The sequence below is a fragment of the Terrapene carolina genome, unplaced genomic scaffold, assembly GCF_002925995.2.
Source record: "Terrapene carolina triunguis isolate 2854851 unplaced genomic scaffold, T_m_triunguis-2.0 Scaffold58, whole genome shotgun sequence".
Classification (NCBI taxonomy): domain Eukaryota; kingdom Metazoa; phylum Chordata; order Testudines; family Emydidae; genus Terrapene; species Terrapene triunguis.
Window position 1 is genome coordinate 7,225,443 of NW_020664409.1, and position 27,858 is coordinate 7,253,300.

The 27,858-nt window shown below is 38.4% G+C and overlaps 1 protein-coding gene across 1 annotated transcript in view; it reads left to right on the top strand.

The window, feature by feature from the left end:
* MCUR1 (mitochondrial calcium uniporter regulator 1) overlaps positions 1-23,599 on the top strand; it is a 33,445-nt gene extending 9,846 nt beyond the window's left edge. Inside the window, exons 5-10 of the mRNA XM_029913980.1 lie at positions 4,095-4,196; positions 6,946-6,987; positions 9,641-9,712; positions 15,530-15,583; positions 19,098-19,212; positions 21,550-23,599. Coding sequence (XP_029769840.1) covers positions 4,095-4,196; positions 6,946-6,987; positions 9,641-9,712; positions 15,530-15,583; positions 19,098-19,212; positions 21,550-21,605 — 441 coding nt within the window. The 3' untranslated portion in view covers positions 21,606-23,599. The remainder of the gene's footprint in view (positions 1-4,094; positions 4,197-6,945; positions 6,988-9,640; positions 9,713-15,529; positions 15,584-19,097; positions 19,213-21,549) is intronic.
* Positions 23,600-27,858: the final 4,259 nt, after the last annotated feature.

Sequence of the window (27,858 nt, forward strand, 5' to 3'; positions counted from 1 at the left end):
GTAGCTGAAGTTGCATATCTTAGATCGATCCCCCCCCCCCCCCCCCACAGTGTAGACCAGCCCTTAGTTTACAATGGTTCCCTTTAGTCTCTTGGCTGCACCACTTGTTTTTCAAAGTGCATGGCAGTAGAAGAAGCTTTCCTCTGGAGGTCGTGGTCATATAGTCCCTTACTTGGATGACTGCCTGATGAGAGGTCAATCCAGGTCGCAGATGCTATCCAGTATAAGCATAATCTGATCCACCTTCAATGCACTTGGCCTACTGATCAACTCAGAAAAGTCAGTCCTATCTGGTACAGAATTCATTGGAGTGAAGTCGTGGACTCTACAGCAGCCAGGACCTTACTATCGCAAACAAGGTTTCAGGCAATGCAGAACCTCATTCTGGATTTAAGGGCTTATCCTCTCACCCCGGGGTGGAAGTTTAGGCACAAGGCAGAGTTCACTTATGTGGTCCAGTACTTCAGACTGTGTCTCAGACTCCTTCAAGGCTGGTTGGCAGAGGTGTATTCTTTAAAAAAGCACCACATAGATATGTTAATGCACATACCAAGTCACGTCTTATCTTCCCTAGATTGGTAGAAAGACCCAATCAACATCTGCAAGGAAGTTCCTTTCACCCCGCCTCAACAATCTCTTACTTTAGTCAGACCTGGGCTGGGGCGGGGGCTCCCCAAGATCTCAGCCTACATGTAAACATCAAGGAGTTTTGCTTACCTTGTATGACATTCCTTCCTCTCATTAGGGGAAGGGGAATATTGGTGCCAACCAACAATACGACCGCCATGTTTTATATAAACAAATGGGGGGGGAGCCCCATCTAGGGTGACCAGCAAATGTGAAAAATCGGGACAGGGGTGGGGGGTAATAGGAGCCTATATAAGAAAAAGACCCAAAAATTGGGACTGTCCCTATAAAATCGAGATATCTGGTCACCCTAGCCCCATCTCCACTACTTTGTTGGGAAGCAATACTCCTCTAGGACTTCTGCAACGACACCTTTATGCTTCCAAAAACAGCCCACCTCCTGAGGATTTGGAATATGCTAGCAGATCACCTGAGCAGGTTTTTTAATAATCACCATGTGTAGTCCCTTTGCCCAGATGTAACAAGGTCCATTTTCCAGCTCTGGGGAATTCCCCAAATGGATCCCTTTGCAACAAAGCACAACACAAAATTTCATCCGTTCTGCTTCAGAGCAGAACTGAGCTGAGTTCATTAACAGATGCTTTTCTACTGCTGGGTCAGAGGGTCTGCTGTACGCTTTTCTCCCTCTCTCTCTCTTGTTCCAAAGTTCCGTACACAGCCAACCAGGATAAGGCCTGTCTCACAGCGATTGCCTTGGCATGGCCCCTCAACATTGGTTTTCACATCTCTTGGACCTCCCAATCAGTCCCTCACTATTACTCCCACTTCATACAGACCTGATTTCTCAGAAGTATGGTTGCCTCCTCCACCCCAATCTTCAGGCCCTTCACCTGAAAGCCTGGAGACTTCGTGGTTAACTTCAGTGGAGGTGTCCTACTCTAGAGAGATGCAGGAGGTACTGCTGAATAGTAGTAGAAAACCATCAACTAGGACAATTTATCTTGCTAAATGGGAGAGGTTTTCCGTCTGGTTGAAGCTGAAAGGGATCTCCCCTATTCTTGCTTAGTCCAGCCTATGCTGAATAGATCTTTTATATCTGAAATATCAAGGATTGGCAATTAGCTCAATCACATTACACCTAGTGGTTGTATCGGCATTCCACCCTCATGTGGATAACCACTCCCTTTTTTCCAAACCGATGACTATAAGATTTTTAAAGGGTTTGGACAGGCTGTTCTACCATGGAGCCTGAATCTAGTCTTTAACAAAGCTGATGGGTCCCCCCTTTGAGCCATTAGTGTCCTGCTTTCTGTTGCACCTTTCAGTGAAGGTAGTGTTTTTAGTAGCCATTACATCAGCTGGGAGAGTTGAAAGCACTAGTATCAGATTCTCCATTTATGGTCTCCACTTTTCAGATCAACCAAGCAGTTTTCTTACCAACCTTCTTCCCAAAGCCTCACCGTAATAAGGGAGAGGAGAGATTGCACACCCTAGATCTCAGAAGAGCTGTAGTATTTTATCTAGAACAGACTAAACTTTTCCATTCTTTGTTTAAATTGTTTATTGCTTTTGCAGTCAGAATGAAAGGCAGTTCTGTTTCCACGCAAAGGAGTTGGTCATGGATATCCAGTTGTATTCACCTGCGTTATGAGTTGGCTAGCCCCACATAGAGTACTGAGACATTGACTAGATCTCAAGCAACTTCTGTGACATTTCTGGCTAACATGCACATTTGCAAGGTGGCAACCTGGTCATCATGTCACGCTTTTGCTTCTTGCTAAGCAGTCTCTCAGCAATCTAGAAACCATGCTAAATTTGGACAAGAAGTCCTCCAGTACCTGTTCAAATAGACCCTGAATCAGTGTTGTTGGAGGTGCGGTAGTACCCCCTGCCTTGAAGTGTTTTCCATCATATACAGGATATGATTATTTGTCACTATGATTATTTCCTGAAACTCATGGATTATTCTTGATGTCCTCCACAGCTACCCAGGGCAGCTCTATGTGTCTTGAATTTTTTTGGAGGGAGGTTCTGGGAAGACCCCAGACCTATTTGCAGCTGGAAGTAGCTCAGTAGTGCTGGGGTTGCTCAAAGCACCCTCCCAGCCACCAGCAAATGGCTTATAGAAGCTAGCTCATCTCTAGCCTTTGGTCACAAGGGGTGACTCAATAGCATAAGAAAGTTTGTTCTAGTAAATTATATGAATGTCTGAGAGCAAGGAATTTTTGTGTTCTAATTATGGCTCTAATGCTGACTTCCTCTGTGGCCTTGGTCATGTCATATAGCCTCTCTTCCTTAGCATCCTCATATATAGCATGGGGGAAAATATTATCTCCATTACTACCTGGATGGTGTAAAAACTAATGTTAGTATAGTTATAGAAAAATGCCTACAATTACAGAAAGAACTGGAGAGGATGAAAGATAGGGTAAAACAGGTGGGAGCAGGCCACCTTTCTCCACTTTTTGTGTTCTCTGTCCTGTTTGCTGTCCTCAGTGAAATTGAAAATATGTATAAGATAATACTGCTTATTTAAAATAAACACAGAGAAGACATCAGGATTTAGGCATTGTTTAATATTTCACTTAGATTAAACTTTGAAGTACTACTGCTATTGACACGTCTTCATAACCAGAGCCAGTTGATGGTCATCATTGGCTGTAACAATAAAAAAAAGAAAAACACAAGTTATCATTGCTTTGTATTGGTGTGACTAATGGACCTGTTGAGCACTCCTGAGTATTTGCAGCACCTAAATTGCATTCTCTGGAGTGTTGAAGTAAGCATTCTTGAAACTGGTATCTTGAATTTGGCTGAAGTAGGAAAGAACATTTTATTGAAGTGCTGTCTTCATATGCTGTTGTATGCATCTTTTTTTATTTTATTGTAAGAGGAAAAGAGCAGTTTGTCGCAAGTTCTTATTCGTATTCTAGGTTAAGTACACGCCTACAATAAAATGCCCTCTCTTATTTGACTTGGTACAGTATGTAGTATTACATGTATTCATTAGTCTGCAGACATTACGGCTGGCAGGTGCAATATGACTGATATGGTCTGAATGCACTTCTTTCCCCATATCCTCTCCAGCTCTTTGCATCACTGGAGCCACTTGTTGCTTTAATGTTACAACACCACACATACAGCTGCAGCAGGAAGAGAAAGAAAAGCAGAAAATGTGAAGAGAGGAACTACCAGTGATATTACAATTCCACCAACCTGTAGATGTTTCAGAAATAGCTAGAGTTTTGTGCTAGCTCTAAAATTTAGCTAGCTTCTGAGCTTAAATTAGCCATCTTATGTTACCACATTCATTTAAAAAATGTGTGTTCCATATCCAGGATGATATGGCTGGTCAGTCTAAGATGGCTGGATCCCAAGTCTCAATTAAGTGACACAGACACTGAAATAATAGCGTTTTAAATACTATATTTGTACACAAGTGAGAACTTTTTTAGGATGTTGCAATTGTTATGGTATGAGCTGAATTTTTCTTTCTTCTTTCAAAGGAAATCACTCTTCAGCAAATAATGTCTCATATTGGTGGTGTGAAAAAGGATATGATTATTTTAGAAAAGAGTGAATTTTCAGCACTTCGAGCTGAAAATGAGGTAAAAAACACATATGCAAACTACAGTAGCACTGTTTTTTTGTATACCGCATAGAGAAGTGGTTCTCAACTTTTTCCATACCATGACTTCATGTTACAACAGAAAAAAATCTTTGAGATGCCCCTCCCAATTTGCCATAAAGTAAGGGAAGGTGGTCATGAGCCCCAGGTTGAGAACACATAGCTTAGAGGAAAGCCATGCATCAAGCTTTGTTATTGTGTTTTAAAACTTCTCTGTGTTGGGAGGAGGGGAGGGAAAGCCAAGAGTAGAGGAATCATAGTACCAAGTGTGGAGATTTGCTTGCAGAGCTCCCAGTAACCTGAAGAAGTAGTAATATAATATAATTAATCATTTACAGCATTAAAAAATTTGATCCAGTAGTAGCTATACAATCCATAGTTGAATCCATGTCTTATAAGATTTTTAGGCTCCTTTGGGGACAGAATTAAAACGCTCCTGGCATATTTCAGATATCCATTGCTCCTCTTCCTAGAAGCTGAGCATATCCTTTTGCTGTATAGGGACCCTGTCAGTCAGCCCAAAGGAGTGAAATTAGTCTGCTGAAGAGGAGGAATCTTTACCATCTGGTTGGCAGATGCGGTTTAACAAATTTACAGCGAGCAAAAAGATGTTGAAAGAAACCTTGTAGAGCATGGTAGGTTGTTAACAATTATGCCAAAGGTCACAATTAAAGGAAACAAAATAGAAGATGTTCTGTTGGCTGTTGAGAAGGGAAGATTTGTTTGTCCTTAATCTCATATATTTAGAGGGAATGAACAAGGAAAAAATAATGGGACTGTTAACTTAAGGTGCTTCTGAACTGTGTTTAACATACATAAATTGGAAACACAATTTATTAGGGCTGTTGATTAATCGCAGTTAACTCACACAATTAACTCAAAAAAAATTAATCGTGATTAATCGCAGTTTTAATTGCACTGTTAAACAATAGAATACCAATTGAAATGTATTAAATATTTTGGATGTTTTTCTACTTTCATATATATTGTATTCAGTGTACATTATTTTTGATTACAAATATTTGCACAGTAAAAATTATAAACAAAAGAAATTGTATTTTTCAATTCGGCTTGTACAAGTACTGTAGTGCAATCTTTGTCGTGAAAGTGCAATTTACAAATGTAGAGTTTTTTTGTTATATAACTGCACTCAAAAACAAAACAATGTAAAACATCAGAGCCTACGAGTCCACTGAGTCCTACTTTTGTTCAACCAATCGCTAAGACAAACAAGTTGTTTACATTTTCAGGAGATAATGCTGCCCTCTTGTTTACAATGTCACCTGAAAGTGAGAACAGGTGTACTCATGGCACTGTTGTAGCCAGTGTCGCAAGATATTTACGTGCCAGATGCGCTAAAGATTCATATATTACTTCATGCTTCAACACCATTCCAGGGGGCATTTGTCCATGCTGATGACAAGTTCTGCTCGATAAAATCCAAAGCAGTGCAGACTGACGCATGTTCATTATTATTTTCTGAGTCAGATGCCACCAGCAGAAGGTTGATTTTCTTTTTTGGTGGTTCGGGTTCTGTAGTTTCCGCACTGGAGTGTTGCTCTTTTAAGTCTTCTGAAAGCATGCTCCGCACCTCGTCCCTCTCAGATTTTGGAAGGCACTTAAGATTCTTAAACCTTGGATCGAGTGCTGTAGCTATCTTTAGAAATCTCACATTGGTACCTTCTTTCTGTTTTGTGAAATCTGCAGTGAAAGTGTTCTTAAAATGAACAACATGGGCTGGGTCATCATGCTAGACTGCTATAACATGAAATATATGGCAGAATGCGGGTAAAACAGAGCAGGGGATATACAATTCTTCCCCCAAGGAGTTGTCCTAAATTTAATTAATGCATTATTTTTTTAACAAGTGTCATCAGCATGGAATCATATCCTCTGGAATGGTGGCTGAAGCATGAAGGGGCATATGAATGTTTAGCATTGGTATTAGTAAATACCTTGCAATTCCGGCTACAACAGTGCCACGAGAATGCCTGTTCTCATTTTCAGGTGACATTGGAAACAAGAAGTGGGCACCATTACTTCCTGCAAATGTAAACAAACTTGTTTGTCTGAGCGATTGGCTGAACAAAAAATAGGACTGAGTGGACTTACAGGCTCTAAAATTTTACGTTGTTTTATTTTTGAATGCAGTTTTTTTGTACATAATTCTACATTTGTAAATTCAACTTTCATGATAGAGATTGCCGTACAGTATACTTGTATTAGGTGAATTGAAATACTATTTCTTATTTTACAGTGCAAATACTTGTAATAAAAAATAAAGTAAGCACTGTACACTTTGTATTCTGTGTTGTAATTGAAATCAATATGTTTGAAAATGTAGAAAGCAGCCAAAACTATTTAAATAAATGATATTCTATTATTGTTTAACAGTGCACTTAATCGCAATTAACTTTTTTAATTGCTTGACAGCCGTACAATTTATTAAACTGGAACCCTTAAAAAAACAATTCTGGAGTGTTAATAGCAGAAAGAAGCTGTAGATACACATGCTTCTTAAAAAGTGTTTTTGCAGAAATAACTAATTGATACTGTAACCTGTCTCACATTTGCTAGGACTAGACAATCTATAAAATGAAAAGGAAATTAGAAATATTCATAGTTTATTGATCATTAATACAGTGCTAGTAGCTGTAATGCAGATTCACCAGTACTCTTAGGACTTTTATTTATATGTACTTCTATTTTTTTTTTTTTTTTTTTTTTAGAAAATAAAACTTGAACTCCAGCAGCTAAAGAAGCAAGTAATGGTAAGATACATTATTTATATTACTACTTAGATACAATATGACTATAATGAACATGAAGAATTTAGAGAGCCATTTTAAATATCTATCTTGTTCGCTTTTAAAAGGTTTTTACTCATCTCTGCTACTAAAGTGCTTAGTTGTTGTGCTGCAGGTACCTTGTATGGGGGACTGAAATCTCCAAATCCTGGAGACTGCAGCAAAGGCAGCTTCATGTATGTATTCTTAGTGGTACCTGACACTATTAAAACCTAAAAATATGTTTTAAATCGGATTTATTTTTCACTGTCTTAGCTGTTTTCCTTTATCTGCATTTCATTGATTGAATTAAGAAAGTGTCAGTTGCAGTTCCATGGTTAAGGCTAAAGTGACCAGACAGCAAATGTGAAAAATCGGGACAGGGGGCAGCCTATATAAGAAAAAGACCCAAAAATCGGGACTGTCCCTATAAAATCGGGACATCTGGTCACCCTAGTTAAGGCTGAATTGAGTTCTGCTCTTAAGGCTACTTTGTTACCTATGAAAATGCGTGACATCATCCCCAAATTTACAGCATTTACGCTTTGGGCACAGAATTGGTTTTCTGAGAATCTGCAAGTAAATTGGTTTATTTGAGTTAATTTTAATTTAAAAATCATTTTTTTACTAAATTTAACGCCATGTGCCAGACCATGTTTTTATCCAAATGATTGTAATAACAGAAAAATGAAAACTCTCTTCAAACTTCCCATATAATTAAATTTTAGTGAAGTTGAGTATACAGACTACATGAAAAGGTTTTTTTGTTTGTTTGTTTTTTCAGGGTTAATGGTCCTTTTAGTGCTGTTCTTCTTAACTGACAGCTGATGCTGCTTCAGAAGATGCTATGAAAATTTTTCTCCTTCAGAGAATTTCATTACTAACTGGCCTCTTTCAAAATGATTGCTGTCTCCAATTTTCAATGGGTGTGAAGCTACGGGATGCCCTTAATAAAAAAAAAAATGCCCTTTTTCAAAATGGACACTACTTCCCATTGTTCCCAGTGTTAATGAAGCCAGACTTAGGAAAAATGGTTGCCCCCTGAGGACGTAGTCTCAGGGTTCCTATTCACCACTCTTCCCTACTTTGCTCCTCTCAGCTGGAGAGAGGACACACCCTTCCAATCCCAGGTTGCTGATCTCCTAATGCTTCTCCACTAAACCATCAAGCTGTTGACATATCTAGGCTTAGTAACTATGTGATCTTGTAATTATTGCTTTCATCACCCCATCCCCTTCCTGTTGTCTTGATTTCCATAATATTACATCATGTCTAAAATAAGGCTCAGATTGTGTATTTGTATTGTGCACTTTTGAACACTCTAAAATATAGTTTTAAATATTTCTAATTAATCCCTGTTTTTTAGACTAGATCTATCATAATTAGTTGCATTTGATATTTATTTCCTTTTACGTAGACGTTAATATCTCTATCCCAAATCATTCTTCCTAAAACTGGTACTTTTCATTAGTAGTTTTTATAGAGGTTTGAGGTCATCATAATTTGTTTTTACATAAAATTAAATTATTTAGTTACATTTTTCCTTAGTCATGTAATGAACATTTATTCTGGGTAACAGTCAAGGTTAAAATCATTTATTTGTTCTTATATAAAACAAGTAGAAATTTACACAGTATGTGAGATAGGTTTGTTAAAAGAAAATCGTAACTTAAAATTTTATAATTAAGAATTGATAATTGTAAAATATCTGTCACTAATTTTAAAGTTATTTAGCAGAATTAAAAATTACTAAAACAGAAATCAGTCTGTAAGTGGTGTTCATACTAAGATAATTAAATGTTTTTTATTAGCTTAATATAGTAGCTTGTAAAAATGCTTGAATGTCTCTGATACATAGAATTTCTTGGAATATTCATCAGTCTTCACATTTATCCTATGCACTAGACTGGTTAGCAGCTTGATCTATGACCCACAGTCTGGAGACTGGAATTCCTCTGGGAAGTAGCAGTAAAATGGTAGCTGTCATTGAGAAGCAGCAGAACCATTTACTGCTATCCTGCGAGTAAAACATTGACAAGTAGCTCTATAAAGTTTTAAAAATATAATATGTCTGTTATATAACTTCCAGTAAATATTCCATGAGCTGTCTTAAGTTATCTGTAGTTTTCTTTTAAGCCGAACAGTTATTAGAGAGATGACCATTACTAGTGTCCTCTTTGCAAGCATATTTTTATATGCTGCCTTGAATGGATTAGAGCAGTAGTATATCTCTATGGGACATCAAAATTTTACACATACCCAGACCTGGCCTCCAAACGTGTAAGTTTGTAGTACCTGGGACACAAGAAATGTTCTCAGCTTCATTGGATGGACATGTTACATCGTCCTGGATCAGCTATGTCAGTGTTTTAGTCTCAAAAGCAGCTGCTAGTTGTCGTGGCTTTCAGAAATCCTATTCACCCCAGAAGTCATGAGTATCTTCCATTAATTGAAGGGGCAAAGTAGGTCCCCACATACTGTGAAACTGATGCAGCCTATCAGGAAAAAAGTCCTTTTATTGAGGTTTGCAGTAGGAAGGCACAATATATTTGTTCCGTTACTTAGCTCATGAACTGAACAAGGAAAATGTTGTTGGTTTTTTTAATTTCCTGATATATTTTGCATAATTTTTCTCTAGGACGAAGTTATCAAAGTTCGTGCAGATAACAAATTAGGCTTCAATCTGGAGAAGAGCAGAGTAAAAGAACTGGTAAGTTTTATGGATTTCTTCTAGAACAGTGGTCGGCAACCTTTCAGAAGTGGTGTGCCGAGTCTTCATTTATTCACTCTAATTTAAGGTTTCGCGTGCCAGTCATACATTTTAACGTTTTTAGAAAGTCTCTTTCTATAAGTCTATAATATATAACTAAACTATTGTTGTATGTAAAGTAAATAAGCTTTTTAAAATGTTTAAGAAGCTTCATTTAAAATTAAATTAAAATGCAGAGCCCCCCGGACCGGTGGCCAGGACCCAGGCAGTGAGAGTGCCACTGAAAATCAGCTTGCGTGCCGCAGGTTGTCTAGCCCTGTTCTAGAAGTATGTAAAATGTGAATACCATTTGAAATTGTTTGGTCAAGAATGTAATTTTCATGGTTGTCAATGAAGTCTTTTGGCCAGAAGATAGTGTGAACTACATGCTGTAGTATAATATGACACCATTCGCTTGTAATATTTTATCATATTTTGACATTGTTTTTAATATCAAGATTAATGAGGAAATAATGTTTTTTTTGTAAATTTATCTAGTCAAATTAAGTTTAAATACTTTGTTAAATTACCTAAATTGAAAGCCTCTCCTTGCCCCAATAGGGGACTAATTACATCGTAGCCAGTATGTCAGCTAACAGTTTGATTGAAGTGATTTTCACACTATCTCGTCCTAACTGGTATGGATCCAGTGACTTCTGACTTTCAAGTGTCTGGTAGAACTGAAAATCTTTATGATCTTAAACTGGAGTAATAAAGGTTACAGTAAATTGGCAAGTTTTTTTCTCTTTTAGAGTATTATATGTAACTCTGTTTTAAGCTCCTGTAAATGCCGTTACCAAAATGTATTTCAGCAGATCAAAGAAAATTATATTGCCTAACGTGAATAGTCTTTTTTGAATGACATTTTTCTACAGATTTTATTTTCCCTAGTCATCACATTTAACATTTATATTTCATAGATGTGTAGTGAGGGAATAATATTGACCATTACTCTGGGCAGTAAGCTTTATTTTCTTTAGATACTGCTAATCTTTATTCTTTCAAAACTGGTAGATGTGCCCTTGAAAGTGATTACAGGTCTGTCGCATCTTACGCGCGATTTCAACTTTACGCGGTCGGCAAAAAAAAAAAAGAGAGAGAGAGAGAAAAACAACAATTTTAATACTATACCTGTAGTGCGGGCAATTTCGCCCGCCATTGAACTCAATGGGGTTTTGGCTATACGCGGTTTTCGCTTTAGGCGCTAACCGCGGAACGGAACCCCCGCGTAAGATGAGACAGACCTGTACTCATAATGGTTGTCAAACGAGCTATCCTGGGTTGGGTCAATGACTTAGTACTGTGGGTAGCCCTCTGTGCTGCACCATGAGAGAATTGGGTTGAAGAACAAACTGAGGCCTTCAAACTTTTGAACTCGTAGATTTTTCAGATGTTGCAAAAGTAATGCTTTGCACTAACATAGCACCTTTCCTCTGAAATTCTTTTAACTACTTAAATAGCAAGCCTCACAATATCTCTATGGGTAGGTAAGCATTATTGTATGCATTTTACAGATCAGTTATCTTAGGCACAAAGAGTTTGTGATGTGTCCAAGATGACAGGAATAGAGCCCAGGAATCTGGACTCTGTCTCTTGCTTAAAGCACTAGACTACATTGCTTTTCTAGATGAAACCCCAACCTTTATGTGAAGAAGTAGACAACTATAAACTACAGTCATGTATTCCAGTGCAGTCTGTTGTTATACAGGGCATTGTATCTTTCAAGGAGACTGCTTGCTAGCTAGTTGTTGTCAGCAGACATCATGCATGGCCAGAACTCTGGCATAGAATGGGGAAAGAGGCAGGTGAATGGAGAACATTATGCTACATACAAAATAAGGTTTATTTGTACATAATAGGAAAGAGGAGAACCCAAAATAAAGGGCTGGGTGAAAGTTCTGTGACCTCTCTTCAACCTGTGCTTATGTCTAGATGTTGTTTCTTCTGCATTAGTGAAAGCATTATTGGCATATGCACTTGGACACAGGTGAGACCTATACTTGAATGCCCAGAGTCCTATAAAAGCTGTAGAGAAAAATAAAGCACACTTACCTAGGAAGATACCCGAGGTAACTTAAATTAGTAAAGGCTTAGCCAGTGGCTTTACTCCTAAAATATTTCCAAAGCATGGTGAGCTAATATTCCATCTGCATGTGGTTTAAAATATAAATATATATACAGTACTTGTATTACAGTTATTATTTATCCGGTTTCAACTTCTGCATTTAAAGGCAAGGTAGGAAAGTTTCTCTAGTGATACGATAGGAAGCAGAAGGGCATTATTTAGGTTATGACATTGCAATAGCTAGTCAATGTTTCCTTCTGCTGCATCCAAGAATCCAGTTTGGGAAGAGGAGAGGCTGACTGAAATGTGGGGCAAAAGCCCACACAAAGAAGTTGGGAGGGACAGTCACAAATATAACCAGAAAGACTCAGAGTTGAATGGGCAAACTAAGGCTGCTGAGAAATGAGCAAATGGGGAGCTTTTCATTGCTCCGAGCCTAGGACTAGGGCAGAGGTTCCCAAATTTTTTGCTGGCACAATCCCATTTTAATGAAGTATTTCCTGCCAGGACCCCAGAAAGCATAGAGGATGCCATTTTGTAGAGCGAAAGCGTGTCCTCTGCACAGCATTACCTCACATGCACCATATATGCGAGGTCACCCCGCATGGACAACACCATTTTGCTCTACAAAAAAGCATTCTCCACACGGCATGACCTCGTATGTATGGTACATGCAAGGTCATGCTGTGCAGAGCAAAATGGCACCCTCCATGTAGTAGGGATCACCAGAATCTCACCTGCTGATGACGTGCTCCATTTGAGGCCACAACCCACAGTTTGGGAACCGCTGGTACTAGGGCATCTGCCAGGAACATTCTGGCAGTTTGCTTTACCTGCTCTTATCGCACAAGAAAATATCTCAAGTCTGTGTAACGAAAGAGGTGGAGCCATGAGTATTGTAGAATAGAATGATCTTTTCTCTTTCATATAATTGAATTGAAAATCCTGGCAATTTATATAAAACTAGTTCAAATGAATCTTACAGCTTGCTTAAATTTACTATAGTATTCAATATATTTATAGACCTCACAGGAGTGATGTCTTTAGTTAAGATTACCCAACACATTGTAAGACTCTGTTTCGCTGGTAACCCTGCCAAACTAACCATTTGGGCTGAATTTTTCCATACTGGGTGTCTGCCTCAGGGTGAACCTCCTCCTTTAAAAAAATAGGATCAGCGGTTTCTGTGGACAAAATTAGGGAAAAATACAATGTTTTGCCCTGTTAACAAATGCTTATAAGACTTTTTAAGATGTTGTAGTGCCTCCATGTTTTGAAGCAGGGACTTGAAATTTGGCAAAGGGGTGGTCTTTGTGTCAAAAATGCTGGTCCCATGAAAAAAAATATGGGGAATGCTCTAGTCCAGTGCTGCAGAGACTGAGAAGAACTTTTCTTGCAAATGTTGCTCCAGGATACTGTGGCAGCAGAACTGAGAGCAGGGAGACCCTCTCCCCTGTGCTCTCAGTGTACCCCCTGCTGGTACCCAGGCAGTGAGGAGGAGGAGCAGCCTGATTTAGACTGCAGAGGGCTAAAGAATGGGGAAGAGATAAGGGAAAAGGGGGGTTGCAGGAGCCAGAGGGTGGGGAGAAGCAGAAGGCTAGGGGGACAGTATCCATGGGGGAAAGAGTGAGAAATAAGAGCCAGGAGTCGGAGTTGAACAGGAGCACAGGGAGTATTAGGGGAGGCATGTGGGGAGCACAAGCTGGGAAATGTGGGGGGTAGATGGAGGGGGAGAGGCGGCAGGAACCAGAGGGGGGAATTGGATGGGACAGGCAGGGGGATTTATAGGAGCAGAGGCAGAGGGTGGGTAGAAGATGGGGATGGGGAGGGACAATAAGAGGATGGTGGGAAGAAGCTGAGGGATGTGAAGGAGCAGAGAGTGAGGGGGTCAGGCAGGAGCCAAGGAGAGAATGAGTCAGGGTGGTGGGGGCATTAGGAGGAGTGGGGCTTGTAAGAGACAAGGGTTGGAGGATAGACATAGGTTTGAGGGGGACAGGGGCAGAACCACTGCAGCAGACTCCCTTCCGGAACCAAGAATTCTCTTGTCAGCAAATATCTGTAAAACTCCTGGATAAAATTTGTGCACCACCTGCCTCTAGTGCTGATCAACATAGTAGTAGGCTGTTATCTTCTGCTACCAGTTACTCCATTAGCCCAGCCCTTGCTGCTTAGCAAATTAATCCACATTATGGATTTTTTTCTATTACTTTCTAAAATTCTAGGAAATGCCATAAAACGTTAAAAGAATATTATTGTTATTGGACTTTTACTTTTAACTTTTATGGATTGTTACTCAACCACTGAAAACACATATCAAACCTACGGGCCATCTCCCTGCCAACTTTTAGTTTTCTGTCCCCCATCTACTTAGGTGCTAGAGCTGTTACAAGTAGTTGTTGACTTCTTTACTGCTGAAAGTGTGCATTTCTCTGTCTTTATTCTTTTTTAAAATATCTGAATAATTTCAAACAATAACAAAACTTTGAACAGAGGCCAGACCTGGAAAATTTCATCCAAAAAAGTTAAAAAATATAAACTACTAAAAAGGGGCCATTAGAATGGAAGTTCTAGCAACCTTAAACATAGCTAAAGCTACTAAAATATGTATTGTGCATAATTTCACTCTTAAATTATGGAATCATTTTAAATGTAATTGTTATTTTGAGCATGGCACCAGGTAGTGATGATCAGCTATTACTTACTATTGTAATGTTCAATCTCCTGTCATGATGGTTTGTAACTTTGATTGAAAAACATTGCACTTTTAAATTAGGTTCTGATGTAGATAATCTGCCCTTTTAGCACTTGTTTAAAAAGAAATATTGAGTGAAGATGTTTGTTTGTGGTATTTTTGTCCCCCTCTCCATCACCAGAGTCTCTCCGAACTTGAATGATACTGATGTGTTTCAGTTATTGCAAGCATGCAGTAATCTTTTTCTTTGCAACATGTGATATTCTCCCCCCCCCCGTCCCCCATTTTATATGATCTGTTAGTTCAATCAAAGACGCAGATAGAACTCAAAAACATTATGTGGATTTGTGATGCATCCTTCTGGTTTCATAAACCAGTTAATGGATTACCACGAGACATAAACATAGTATATTTGACAAATACAATAATTTTTAATAGTGTTAATTTCAAATTAAAAGAAGGGCTACCCATCTTTTCTTTCACTGTCACTCCAAAATTTCAAGTGGGGAACAAATCTAATCCTGATTAAACAACTGTATATGACAATTAAATCTGCTTTTATCTTTTAAAACTTCGTACTGGGGGGTAGAGGGGTGAGAAAAGTGGCTAAAGTCTAACCTTGTCCTCTTTAAGACATGCATAAGTGAACGCAGCAGAATATTTAAATCTAGCCTCAGTTACGAGACTTGTGTGTTTTTAAATGCAGATCTGCAATCCTTTCCCATTGCCAATCAGCAAACATATTGCCATAATTAAAGGGCAGTTTCTGGTAGAAGATCTGCTGCCCTTATAACTCTGAGATTTGCTGAAACATTTGGCTTAAACTTTTTTTTCTTCCAAAGAGCAACATCTGTTCTACAGTGGTAACTCTCTAAATATTGTTGGCAAACACAGAAGAACACTGAATTCCAGCTTATGAATTATAACAATGATGTTGGAAACTAAGCAAAAGTACTAATGTGAAGCTGGGAAGAAATTCAGAAGAGAGAATAATGCTTTTTTTGTTTGCTTTTTTCTTCAGTATTCAGTTAATGAAAAAAAACTGCTGGAAATAAGGACAGAAATCGTGGCATTGGTAAGAATTTAGAATTTAAGAATGGATTGTTGAATGATATAATAAGGCTTATTGTATTTGTGTACTGTAAGCAGGCACAAAAATCTTTAACATGAGTAGTATTTAAATGTCCATATATCAGGTATCCTAAATATACAAAACTCAGTTTTTAGCTAGTTTTAAATAGTTTGTTGTGTACTTATATATAGTACTATGACATTACTACACAGGTAACTGAAATATAATGCTGTACATACATGAATACTCCTGGGAAAATTCTGCGCACAATATTGTAAAATTCTGCGTATTTTATTTGTCAAAATAACACAACATAATCATGCCAGTTTCAATTAATTTATTTCGAAATACCTGGCAGCAACTATGTCTGTAACAATACAGACACAAAATAAATTCCCCCAGGAGTAGAGAATTAAAGAAACCCCTATGACAACTCAGTTCCTGTTTCTCTGCCCCTTTTCCCCAGAACCCACCTGCGTGCCCCTCCCCCTTCCCCAGCACAGACACTCGCACATACTCCCTACCCCCCAGATCCCAGCCACGGGGCACCCCCCAGCCCAGATACCCACACCCTTTACCTCCCAGAGATCCAGAGGGAGAAACAGCCCAATGCTGGGTCCCAAGCTAGTACGGAGTTTCCTGCACACCGCCTCCTTCCTTCAGGGCATGCTGAGAACAGGAGCTGCTGGGAACCGTCCAGCTCCCTCCCCTTCCCCCGGTAGTGTCGTCTATTTGTGAGCTGGGCTCTGCTGGGTCCAGTACCCCCTAGCTCAGCAGCCCATTTCTGTGGGAGGAAAAGGAAATTCTGCGCATAACATTAATTACTGTGTGACTTTTGCATCACGCAGTGGGAGCAGAATTCCCCCAGGAAAACGTGAAACACATGAAAGCAAAGCTCACATGGAGTTTTATGTTCTCAAAACCCTGAACATATATAAATATTCAATTCAATTATCATATTTTATATGTTTGAGTTATTTTGAGAACTTTTGTGTGTGACATTGTCTCTATCATGGAAACTGCTTGAAACTGCTGGGTTTTTCTACCCTTTCTAAATCTGAGCCTAACAAAAGGATTCTCTCTAGCCTCTTTGATCCCCCCTCCACATGCAATTTGTCTGTTGGCATCCTCAACAGGTACAACTAGTCAACTGCATTAATGTGACTCCCCAGTCTTCTCCTTCTGTACTCAGAAACAGAGATTTCCTCAATAGCTCTCTGAGAATTCCTTTCCTCAGGAGTTTTTGCTATCTTCTCCCAGTGTGGTTTGTGTTGGCAGAGAGACTCTTTGGGAGAGCACCTTGAGGAAGGTAGGGGACTCCAAGCCTAACAGTAGATCCTCAGCTGCTTCAGCTGTAGAATGGTACCCAGCCAACTATATCAGATGGCTCTTGTTCAGATGTTCACCTCTTTGAACTGTCAGCCCGCTCCTTGAGCAAAAAAACCCCAAAAACTGGACTTGTCAATCTTCAACCTCTCTGTGTGCAGAACTCATTTCAGGATGGAGATTTAAAGATCTGGCATAAGAAATCTTGGGAATTATTTCTTAAATTTCATAGATCTCAAGAATAATCACATTCCTGCCACTAATGGTTCCTATATTTTACATTCAGGAATAACAATTATCATAGTCAAGCAGTGTACTTTAGTCTGTTGCCCAGCCCTGGGGTGTTCACAAAGTTAATGATTTTTCTGCTATTCTGAGATAAGAGGGCATCCAGTTCTACCACTTTCTGGATAACCTGCTAGCAAAGGTGCAATTATATGAGCTTGCCATGTTCACCAAATCATCCAGTTCCTGGAACATAATAGATGCATAGTGAATCATCAGAAGAGCTCTCTTACCCAACCTTAGGAATTCCAAACCAACCTGGGTCTTTTGGTACTGTCGGAGGAGAAATTTGACATAACACAAGCTGCAATTCCTCAGCACATTAGTGCATTCAGCTGATCCATATGATAAAGGCCTGTGAGGAAGGGAAAAGTACGTTGAGTACTCCAACTTTCATCTCCTTCAGAACTTCCCAAACAGGCCTGGAGGTACCTGGTTCAGCATATGGACCATGTGTTGATAGTCCCTTCAGATGTCCAGTCCCTTCAGTAGTGATCACAAGGACACAGCTTTGGCAGATGCACCAGTAGTGTGCATGGCAACCAACACCAACTTTCGGGAAGGAGAGCTTAGATGGGACATGAGTCATGGCAAGTGATCTCCCCAGGAATCCCGGCTCAGCATCAACCTCCTGGAGCTGTGGGAAGCAGGAAATGAAATAGTCAGCTTCCTCCCAAGGGGCCTTCTGGGAACTGCAACTATTCGCTTGGAAGGTGACAGCAGAACTACTAGGCTCATATCAACTGCCAAGATGGACCAGAAAGTGAAAGTCTAAAAAGAGACGCCAGAAAATTCTTCCATAATTGGAACACCTGGGTCTGCCCAACAAAGCCACATACATCTGTGGCAAGCCCAACAGTCATGTTGATTTGCTTAGTTGTCTTAAGCGAATGGTAGAACAGTGGGAGCTAACCAAACAAAAACTTGATCAGATTATATCAAGGTAGTTCTTTCCATGGTGGACATGTTTACAAACCAAACCAACAGGAATAGTGAGATTCTGCTCCTAGCATTAGCTCCCGCAGGCCTGGAGAATGGATACCATCTCATTTCCCTGATTAAGCTTCCAGGGGCATGCCTTTTCTCCTCAGAAACAAAGTTATCAGAAAGATCAGCCAGGATCAAGCCTCAATAAAGCCAGATCATCCCTTAGTAGCCCAGGCTCCTTTGTTTTCCCAGACTGGTACATATTCAGTATGTCCACCATTCATTTATATTGCCAGTTTCTCAGCACCTTGTTCATCTGCACCTCTTCAAGTTGTGATACAAATCACCAACAGCAAAGAAGGGAATGCTGATGTTGCATCTTTAACTAGTGCTGGGAAGGAAGTGGACAGATGAGTGAGATAAAAATGGGGCCAGATTATATATTTATTCTGGCAAAACTCCCATTTTACTTTGTTGGAAATTTGCTTGAGTAAGGATTGTAGGATCAGGCACAAAAGCTGTAGGTCAAGTATAGTCAGCATGAATTTTTAAAGACAAACCCTATGAATAGGGTTTTATGATGGAATTTACAGCTAATTGTAAATTCGATATGAAGTCACCATTGTAATAAATCCTTCAGGAAATATATGTTTTATAAGCTTTTTTAAAAAACATTACAGCAGAGCAGTAAGTTTTATAGTTGTGTTCACCTAAATGTGGTGGTATGAATTTTCAGTACTAAGGGAAACCTCTGGCTTCTTAAGAAATATAACATTACGTAATACTTCTTAGAGGGAGGAATATAACTACAGAAGCCTCCTGAGAAAGGCTTATTCTTAGTTTTTAATACATTGTTAAAGTACTAAATCTGCAAGAGTGAAGGGAGAGCCAAAAAAAGTAATTCAGAAAGGAAACAGATTTAGTTTTATTTTAAGGTTCAATTGTGCTCAAATAACTTAATACTCTGCTTTGTTTCTAGCATGCACAACAAGACCGAGCTCTAACTCGAACAGATAGGAAAATAGACACAGAAGTTGCAGGACTGAAAACAATGTTGGAATCGCACAAACTTGATAATATTAAATACTTAGCAGGTAAGGAATTCTGACAAATATATGCACTCATGTTAGAGTTGTGTTCAGCTCTCTTATTAAAGGCCTGATTCAGCAAGGTACTTAAGCACATTGAGTAGACTCTTTAACTTTAGTGGGATTATTTGTGTGCTTAAAGTTAGGCACATGCTTACTCGCTGAATCGTGCTTAAATTTATTTACATTAAAAGAGAAATGATCTGATTAACTGTCAAGAGTGGTTAGTGATGTAATGGAAACCTTATCCATTAATTGGAACAGTTCAGTTTGTACGATTACTGTCCTGTGTATTTATACATGTCTTGTGCTGAAGTTTTTCAGCTTTCGGGCATTTGTATGTAAAGAACACTTTCATAGATATGTAAGGCTGGAAGGGACCTTGAGAGGTCATCAGATCCAGCCCCCTGCGCAGAGATAGGGCCAAATAAACATAAACCATCCCTGAAGATGTTTTTCCAACATGTTCTTGAAAACTTTCAGTGATGGGGATTCCACAACCTCCTTTGGAAGCCTATTCCAGAGCTTAACTCCCCTTATAGTTAGCAAAATTTTCCTAATAGCTAACCTAAATCTCCCTTGCTGCAGCTTAAGCCCATGACTTCTTTTCCTATCTTCAGTGGACATGGAGAACAATTGATCACTGTCTTCTTTACAACAGCCCTTAACATTTTTGAAGACTGTTATCAATTCACCCCTCAGTCTTCTTTTCTCAAAACTAAACATGCCTAGTTTTTTTAATCTTTCCTCATAGGTCAGGTTTTCTAAACCTTTTATCATTTTTGTTGCTCTCCTTTTGACACTCTTCAATTTATACACATATTTCCTAAAGCCTAGCACCCAAATTGGACACAGAACTCCAGTTGAGGCCTCACCAGTGCTGACCAGAGTGGGGATATTTACTTCCCACATCTTACACACAATATTCCTGTTAATATACCTCAGGATGATATTAGCCTTTTTTTCACAATTGCATTACATTGTTGACTCGTATTCAATTTGTGAACCTCTGTTACCTCCAGATCCTTTTTAGCAGTGCTACCATCTAGTCAATTCTGTAGTTGTGCATTTGATTGCACTTCCTAAGTGAAGTACTTAATACTTGTCTTTATTGAATTTCATCTTGTTGATTTCAGAATAGTTCTCTAATTTGTCAAGGTTATTTTGAATTCTAGTCCTGTCCTCCAAAGTGATTGCAACCCGATTAAGGGAATAGAACAGCTTCCATATGAGGAGAGATTAAAAAGACTGGGACTGTTCAGGTTGGAAAAGAAACAACTAAGGAGGGAGAGGGGGGTATGATAGACATCTATAAAATCATGAATGGTGTGGAGAAAATAAATAAGGAAGTATTATTTACCCCTTCACATAACAGAACCAGGGGGTCACCCAATGAAATTAATAGGCAGCACAGTTAAAACAAAGAAAAATAATTACTACTTCACACAACACACATTGCCAAAACTGTAACTGGGCTCAAAAAAGAATTAGGTAAGTTCATTGAGGATAGGTCCATCAGTGGCTATTAACCAAGATGGTCAGGCATGCATCCTCATGCTCTGGATGTTCCTAAGCCTCTGACGGCCGGAAGCTGGAACTGGACCGTAGGGGATGGATCACTTGATATTTGCCCTGTTCTGTTAATTCCCTTTGAAGCATCTGGCATTGGCCACTGTCTGAAGACAGGATGCTGGACTAGATGAACCATTGGTCTGACCCAGTATGGCCGTTCTTATGTTTGTGTGATCACTTAGCATTGCGTAACTACTCTTATTAAAGACAAAGGTAAAACACTCTTTACTTTTTGGAGGGTGACTGTGAGAAGGAGATAAGGGCTCACAAAGACAGAATTGCAAACTTGTTAAAGGATAAACTTTTCAACAAATTAAATTGATCATATATACTCTTTATAAGTGAGGTTTAAAAAACTATAGCATTTGCAAGATATTGGACTTTGCTACTAATATTTATATTATCTTTATTTCCTCATTTTGTAACCATAACTTGCCATGTTGATCTTACTTATTTGGAATGGTAAGCAATGATAGGATTTTTCAATACTACTGATAGCTTTCCGGCCCATTTTTCCTTCACTCCCTCTTTCCTTCCTTTCTTCTCTTTTATCACTTTGTGGTCATCTCCCTATTGAAGTTGTGTTTGTACTCTGGAGATGAATAGCTTGTTTTCTTAAATAAAAAATAAAGAATATAGCCATAACTTGTAAAAATTCATTGTATTTGCAATTAACTGTTGGAATACTGCTTCCTGAGGGAGCAATACAAGAACTAACAATGTATTCTCGCCTTTTCTCATTTTCACACTAACTCTTGTGTTTTCTTTCAGGTTCAGTATTTACATGTCTTACTGTAGCACTGGGATTTTATCGTCTGTGGATATAATAAAGCATCTGTTTAAAAGGACTTGTGCCTCTCTTGCCTTATGAAAATCAAGAATGTTTTCTCCTAGCTTCAAGAATTCAGTCTTCACTTTAAAGCGAGTCGATACTATTTTATTTATATTTATTTGTTAAAATAATCTATATTGAAAATGTAACCAAAATGTGCCTGGGAATAAATATAGAGACAAGATTACCTCTGGCACAAACCAGGCATAGTCTACACAGCTCTGCCAATTCCCCTCAATCCTGACCTGCAACATCCTTTTCCTATTGTAGTTTTAGAGCCTCAGTTAAGCAGACTGCAAGTTACACTAAATGGTGTAGTGACTGTGTGATGTGTCAAAGAATCCACTAGGAATTATGCCAGAGTCTGCTGAGATATGCATGTGCAATAGCAGTAGTATGTATCAGAACAGAATTTGGTCATACATTTAAAATCGCCAAATGTATTTAATTAGTGACCTTATGGCAATTTTGGACCTAGGCCTTTGGAGTGAAACGCTACTGGATTAACGCACAGCCCACACACTTCCTCTTTGTTAATAAAATGTATTCATATATTGTAAAGAAATATTTTTTCTATCTGTTATACTAATTTTTAAAGTGTTGTTTGCATCATGGTTTGTTTTCCAAATTGCCGTCCAAACAAACAATTATGTTTAATGAAAAAGTGTTGTGTAATGAAGCAGTGTCTCTAAGACCTTTTTGGTTTTTTACGTAGCATTTTAAGAACTCACATTTAGGAGACACAAGGTTCTGAAACTCAGTGCACATGCTAATTGTAAATTTTGTACTAAAGCTGGAATAGACATTTGAAGAGCAGTAAGATCTAATAGCTGATATTAATCTCTTCTACAAGCCTATGTAGAGATACAAACTGCTCTCTGTCACTGCTTGATTGATAGAAGAGAATTGCTTCTTTTACTCTTGAGGTGAGAATTAAAGCTGATTAGTTCTCTTCTAGGGAGGAAAGAGCAATTGGCTATCACTTACTAGAGTGACAGCCTTAGGGCTGTGCTCACTAAGGGAATAATGTTTTCACCCATCTACACTAGCCATTTTCCCAAAAGTTTCCCACTGGTTCTACAAATGGTACAGCTCCTCTACTGGTAGCAATGGTAGGAGCACTAATGTAGACTATCCACTGTTTAATCCTGCACAGAGCAAGGCCATATGGAATGGTAGTTACAATATCAATGCCTTCTCTACATTAATGCTTCCACTAGTGGTAGCAATGAGGGGAAATTATAGGGAAATGGGGCTAATGTGTCCAGGGTCAACCACCAAATAGAGCTGCCAGGTCCGATCACTCTCATTAACCTAGGGTCCTGTCTCTCTGCTTAGCTTCTCTTTTTGTTTTTTCCCTCTCTGTGGGCTGATGGTAAAGGCTGGCAGGGTACCATACCAGTTTTGCTCCCTGCTTTGTTTATTGAAGTCCTGGCAGGCTGGCTAACTTGGGTATATATACCCAAGTAGCCATTGAACTTCCTTGGCTGTTGGGGCTATCTTTTGTTATATGAAGGCAGAGAGGAGGCCAGATGGAGGTAGAAGTATCTTACAAAAGCTAGAACTACCCTGGACCTAATGGCTAATGGATAATCATTAAAAATGTAACTAATAATAATAATCTGAGTTTAATCACTCTTAATAAAAATAACCATTTGGTCTTTCCTATTAGTAGTGATTCTTAATTTAGTAAACCTTACCCCAGCTGCTAAGAGTTAAGAAACAACATAAATAAAAAGACTTCTATAAAACACTGAAAAGGAGAGAACATTCAAGAGGTAGTGTAAAGGAAGCTAGTATTACAAAACAACATCCTCCAAATTACCAGCATCTTTTGAATTGGTTTTATGTGTGTGGAAAAGCTATAATAATTATGCAACTCTTAAGGGTTGTGTTAAAGCTAGATTTTTATATTTATTTAAAATGTCACTATTTTAAAGTGTCAGGTATTATAATTTAGGTAAACATTAGGTGTGATCTACTTCAGTCTTTTTATATATATATATATATATATATATATATATATATATATATACACACACACACACTTAGTGGGAACTATATATTCCAGGGTAACAAGACTATATCTCTGGTCACTTGGATGCCTAAGCAGTTAGTGAATTGTCATATGACTAAAATATTAGTGAATTGTAAATAATTTAATCTGCATATTTAATTTCAAATGTTGAGTGAATTCTGCTGAAAAGTGAGATTCTTCTACAAGAGGATCTGAGACTTTTGCAGTGAAATAAAGCTGCAAGATTGTAAGGGGGTTTTTTGTTTGCTTTTTGTTTTGTTTTTGTTTTTTGCTCCAGAAATGGATCTTGAAGGAAAAACAGCACTTTCAATGTTTGCTGTAGACTGGAATTAACAAAGTTCACGAAAAGGGGCAACATAAAAAATAGGAAACATTCAGTATTCCAAGCCTGTAAAGTCTCCAAGTATGGTGCTCAAGGCCATGAAATTTCTAAATCAGATATGTTGTTAGATGCAAAACCTTCATTGACCAGGGAACATGGTACAGTTTGCTATGCATTTAAAAGCCATTGCAGATCAGTTATGATAGTTTCTGACATATTCACACAAGCTGTAATATCTTTACCTGCACTGGCATTAAAAAAAAGTGCAAAATCCCTTTCTACATTTGAAAAGCTCAAATAAATCCCTTCCAATCTGATCCTTAAAATCAAAATCCAGCTTACTGATACCGATGAGGAGCAAGCACATCAGCACCCATGAACTAGTTTTTGGAATGTTAAGATTTGATCCAAAGAACAAATGATAACTACAAGCAGCAACTGGGAAACCCAACTCCACTGCCATTAATTTTCCATTCCTTAATTTCTCTAAAAGCTTTTTTTTTGCACACATGCTACATAATGTCTTCAGTATTATAGTATATTTCTCATCAGGATTTGAAATGGATTTCCGTATCAGATTTCAAAATTTTGGCTTTGTACTGGCAGACCTCAGTTCAGAAGGTGTGGTTGTCTGGCATAGCTGCAAACTGGGTGGGCTTTTGTCTTTCTATAAAACCACTGCAATTCTGAAAGTTTCAAGGCAGCCTACTTTTCTGTCAATAGTACAGTATGCTGCTGGGCAGGGAATGGTAGTTCAGGTTCTGAGTACCTTTAGGCCAGCATGAATAGAAAATTCTGCAGAGGGGATTGTATGGGGGGTAGAGGTTGTTTTCTTTGGGGGGGATTGGGCAGAGAGAGCATTGCAGTCTTCCTCTGCCAGAAATACAGGTTGATCCTATAATAAGCCTTGGGGCTCTGGGGAGCAAATGTGAATTAAGGAGGACCTCTCACAAAACAAACTTTACATGTAAATAAGGAAGAAGAAACAAATGGGAGTTCTTACAGTTTTTTTATTTTGCTTACATTTTTGTTTTTTAGTTAAAATCTGTAACCAAAAAAGGCCTCTTTCCCTAGTAAGTTCTAACCTGTTTCTGTTTCCTTAGAGTTAAATTACCCTAGCCCTGTAGATATTAAAAATCTTGATTGTGTCCTTTTTCAAGTGTGATGTTAAGGGCTTATGTGCTAAAACCATGAGTAGAGAAAGAAGAGTTGTTTAAAACTAGATATTTTCTTTGCGTTAACTGGAAATGTTCCTTGATTCTTCTACACACATGATCTGCCTTAATGTTAATGTACTGTGTATCTGTCTTCACAGCACCAGAAGCAGTCTATTGCTTTTAACTACGTATACCTGATTCCTCTGATGTAATTGCTGAATGTTCTTCTTTCTTTATCCATTTTTATATACCCTGGCATAGGTAATCTGCATCCTTTTTCCTATTCTTCTGCCTGTCTGTGTCTATGCCAGCAAACAATCTTGTCACTAAGACTTCATCTATTTGTCTCACTTTTAAACTGTTTGCTTCTATTTTAACTGCCTTGGATCTTGCAATTTGACCAAAATATTAGAATGATCATTAAAACCATCTAAAATTAGGATCATATCTCAAGCCAAAAGTTTGACTATACTAAAAATATACTAAAAGCTTTACAGTGTGTTTATGGCATATAAAATGACATTTTCTCTCTTAACATATGTACTCACTGAGTGAAAACCTGGCCCCACTGAAGTCAATGGCAAAATTCCTTATTGACTTCAGTGGAACCAGGATTTCACCCTACATGTATTGCAAGTCATGTCTGGTTTACTTCCATGAAAAAAAGTGTTTTGTTTTGTTTTTTCACTCCTGCTACCACCTGCAGAGTCGACACAGCACAATTTTATTTTTTTCTATCAGTATAATTGTTAGCTGAATTCCAATTGCCAGAATTCCAGTTACCAATTTGTTATTACTGGTCACAATGCATGGGCAAGACTGATTTTCACATCCCATTGTAAGTTTTCAAGGCTCAAATAGGGGGATCTTTTTTGCTTCTAAACTAACCAAATTCTATTTGGAAGACACTGAACATGAAACAGCACAATGCATACATAGTCACTTTTCATGATATAATTGCATTATAAATTAAAAGTTCATAAAAATAGATATACTGATTTTTTTTAAATATAGTGGAACAGGAATTGTATTTGAAAAATGAATCTTTATTCCTTGATCACTTTTTAGTTTCATAATGCATTTTAATTGTTTTTTATCATATCTTGTTTTTAATTGTACAACTATTGAATTTATATTTATATTTTTACAGATTAAAAAAGTGCATTCCATTTGAGCAATTGTTACATCATCAACTGTTCATGTTAAGTGCATAAATAGAAAACTGACTTTTGCCATTAATGAAATGTGTGGAATATTTGGTGTTTGTTTTAATCTGAAATAAAAGCATATATGCTGACAAAACGACTTGCCTATTATTTTTATCAAAGCTGATATAATTGAGAATTTTATTCTTCCTAGCACAAGATAAGTGGAATATACTTTTTAGCAGCATATCACATTTTACCATTTTTCTGAACATTGCTCCTCTACCACTTCAAAGACTGTTATGTTCCTGACAGAAGTTATTTGGAAGTAATTGTTGCCTTTTTCCCTGTAGAGAATTCAGATTTCTGTGTGCCCACAATAGTCTTCACTAGCTGTTCTCTGCTACTGCTTTAGAGGAAATAGGAAGTTTGGTCTGAGTCCTGCCTTTTCTGTTCCTGTGATCCATTATGCAGGCATTTACCTTCATCTGTCTCTTCTGTGGTCAGTTTTCTCCAGATGCCAACTACTGCACCAGATAAGTCAGGTATCCAAATCGGCGTGGCTTACATTAAATAAGTTTTTATAGCAACAGAGAAGTCAAATCAAGCATACATACACCGTGGAAAGTAAAGGTAAGAGCAGCCACTAAGCTGGTAGCTAAGGAATAACAAAGTATTGTCTACACTTACTTTCTTTTCTGAGTGACTTGGCACTAAATGAAGCCTTGTGTACATTACACTAGGAAAACTACATTGCTGACGTGTTTGCAACATGTGCTTTTAACTGTTGTTCCTGAAGTAGTGCAGAACAACATGGCTAATCTTTGTCTGTGCATGTCTCTAAACTCAACAACACCAGTAGATGCCTGTTGTTATCAACCGTGGATTTTTGCAAGTGTAGATAAGGCTTGGGGTAAAAAGTGCTGAGTATTAGTGTAGCATTTCCCCACCACACCCTGTCCTTAAAGACTTGATTCCTATGGAGACTTAATTGCTTGGGGTGATGCCTACTTGGTAACAAATCAAAACACAGGATATCAAAAAACAATTTTTTACAGCAAAATCTATAGTTTTGGCTAATGTTTATTCCTGTCCTCAAGGTAGATGAACATTGCCTAATATTCAAATTATGCTAATGTTGACGTCACTAGGCATCACCCTAGGTAACTCAGGAGGGTAGATGACCACAAGTGTCAATGAAGCCTTCCTGCACTAGGCCTAAGTGAACCAAACTCTATCCTTCCATGTTTAAACTCTAATCAACCTCAAAAGCCAGGTGCAATTGGAATATGTAAGCAACCAGTTATCTGTGTGCAACCCCCTGCTCAAGCGGTAATAATGAGGCCTGCATGTTTCTGGCGAAAGGGAAAAAGGACAAGATAACGGTTTAAAGAAGTTACTAACGAGCTAAACTTATAGCTGCCAAGAATGACTGAACTGCTTAAATGTACTTGCTATTTGCTTAGTAACTGTTACCAGGGAAGGGAGGGGTAGAGGGGGAGGAAGGGAGGGGAAGGGGGGGGGTGAGGCTTAACTGCAAAATGTATAAATGAAGAAAAAACTGTTTCTGTTAGTGTGCTTGATTT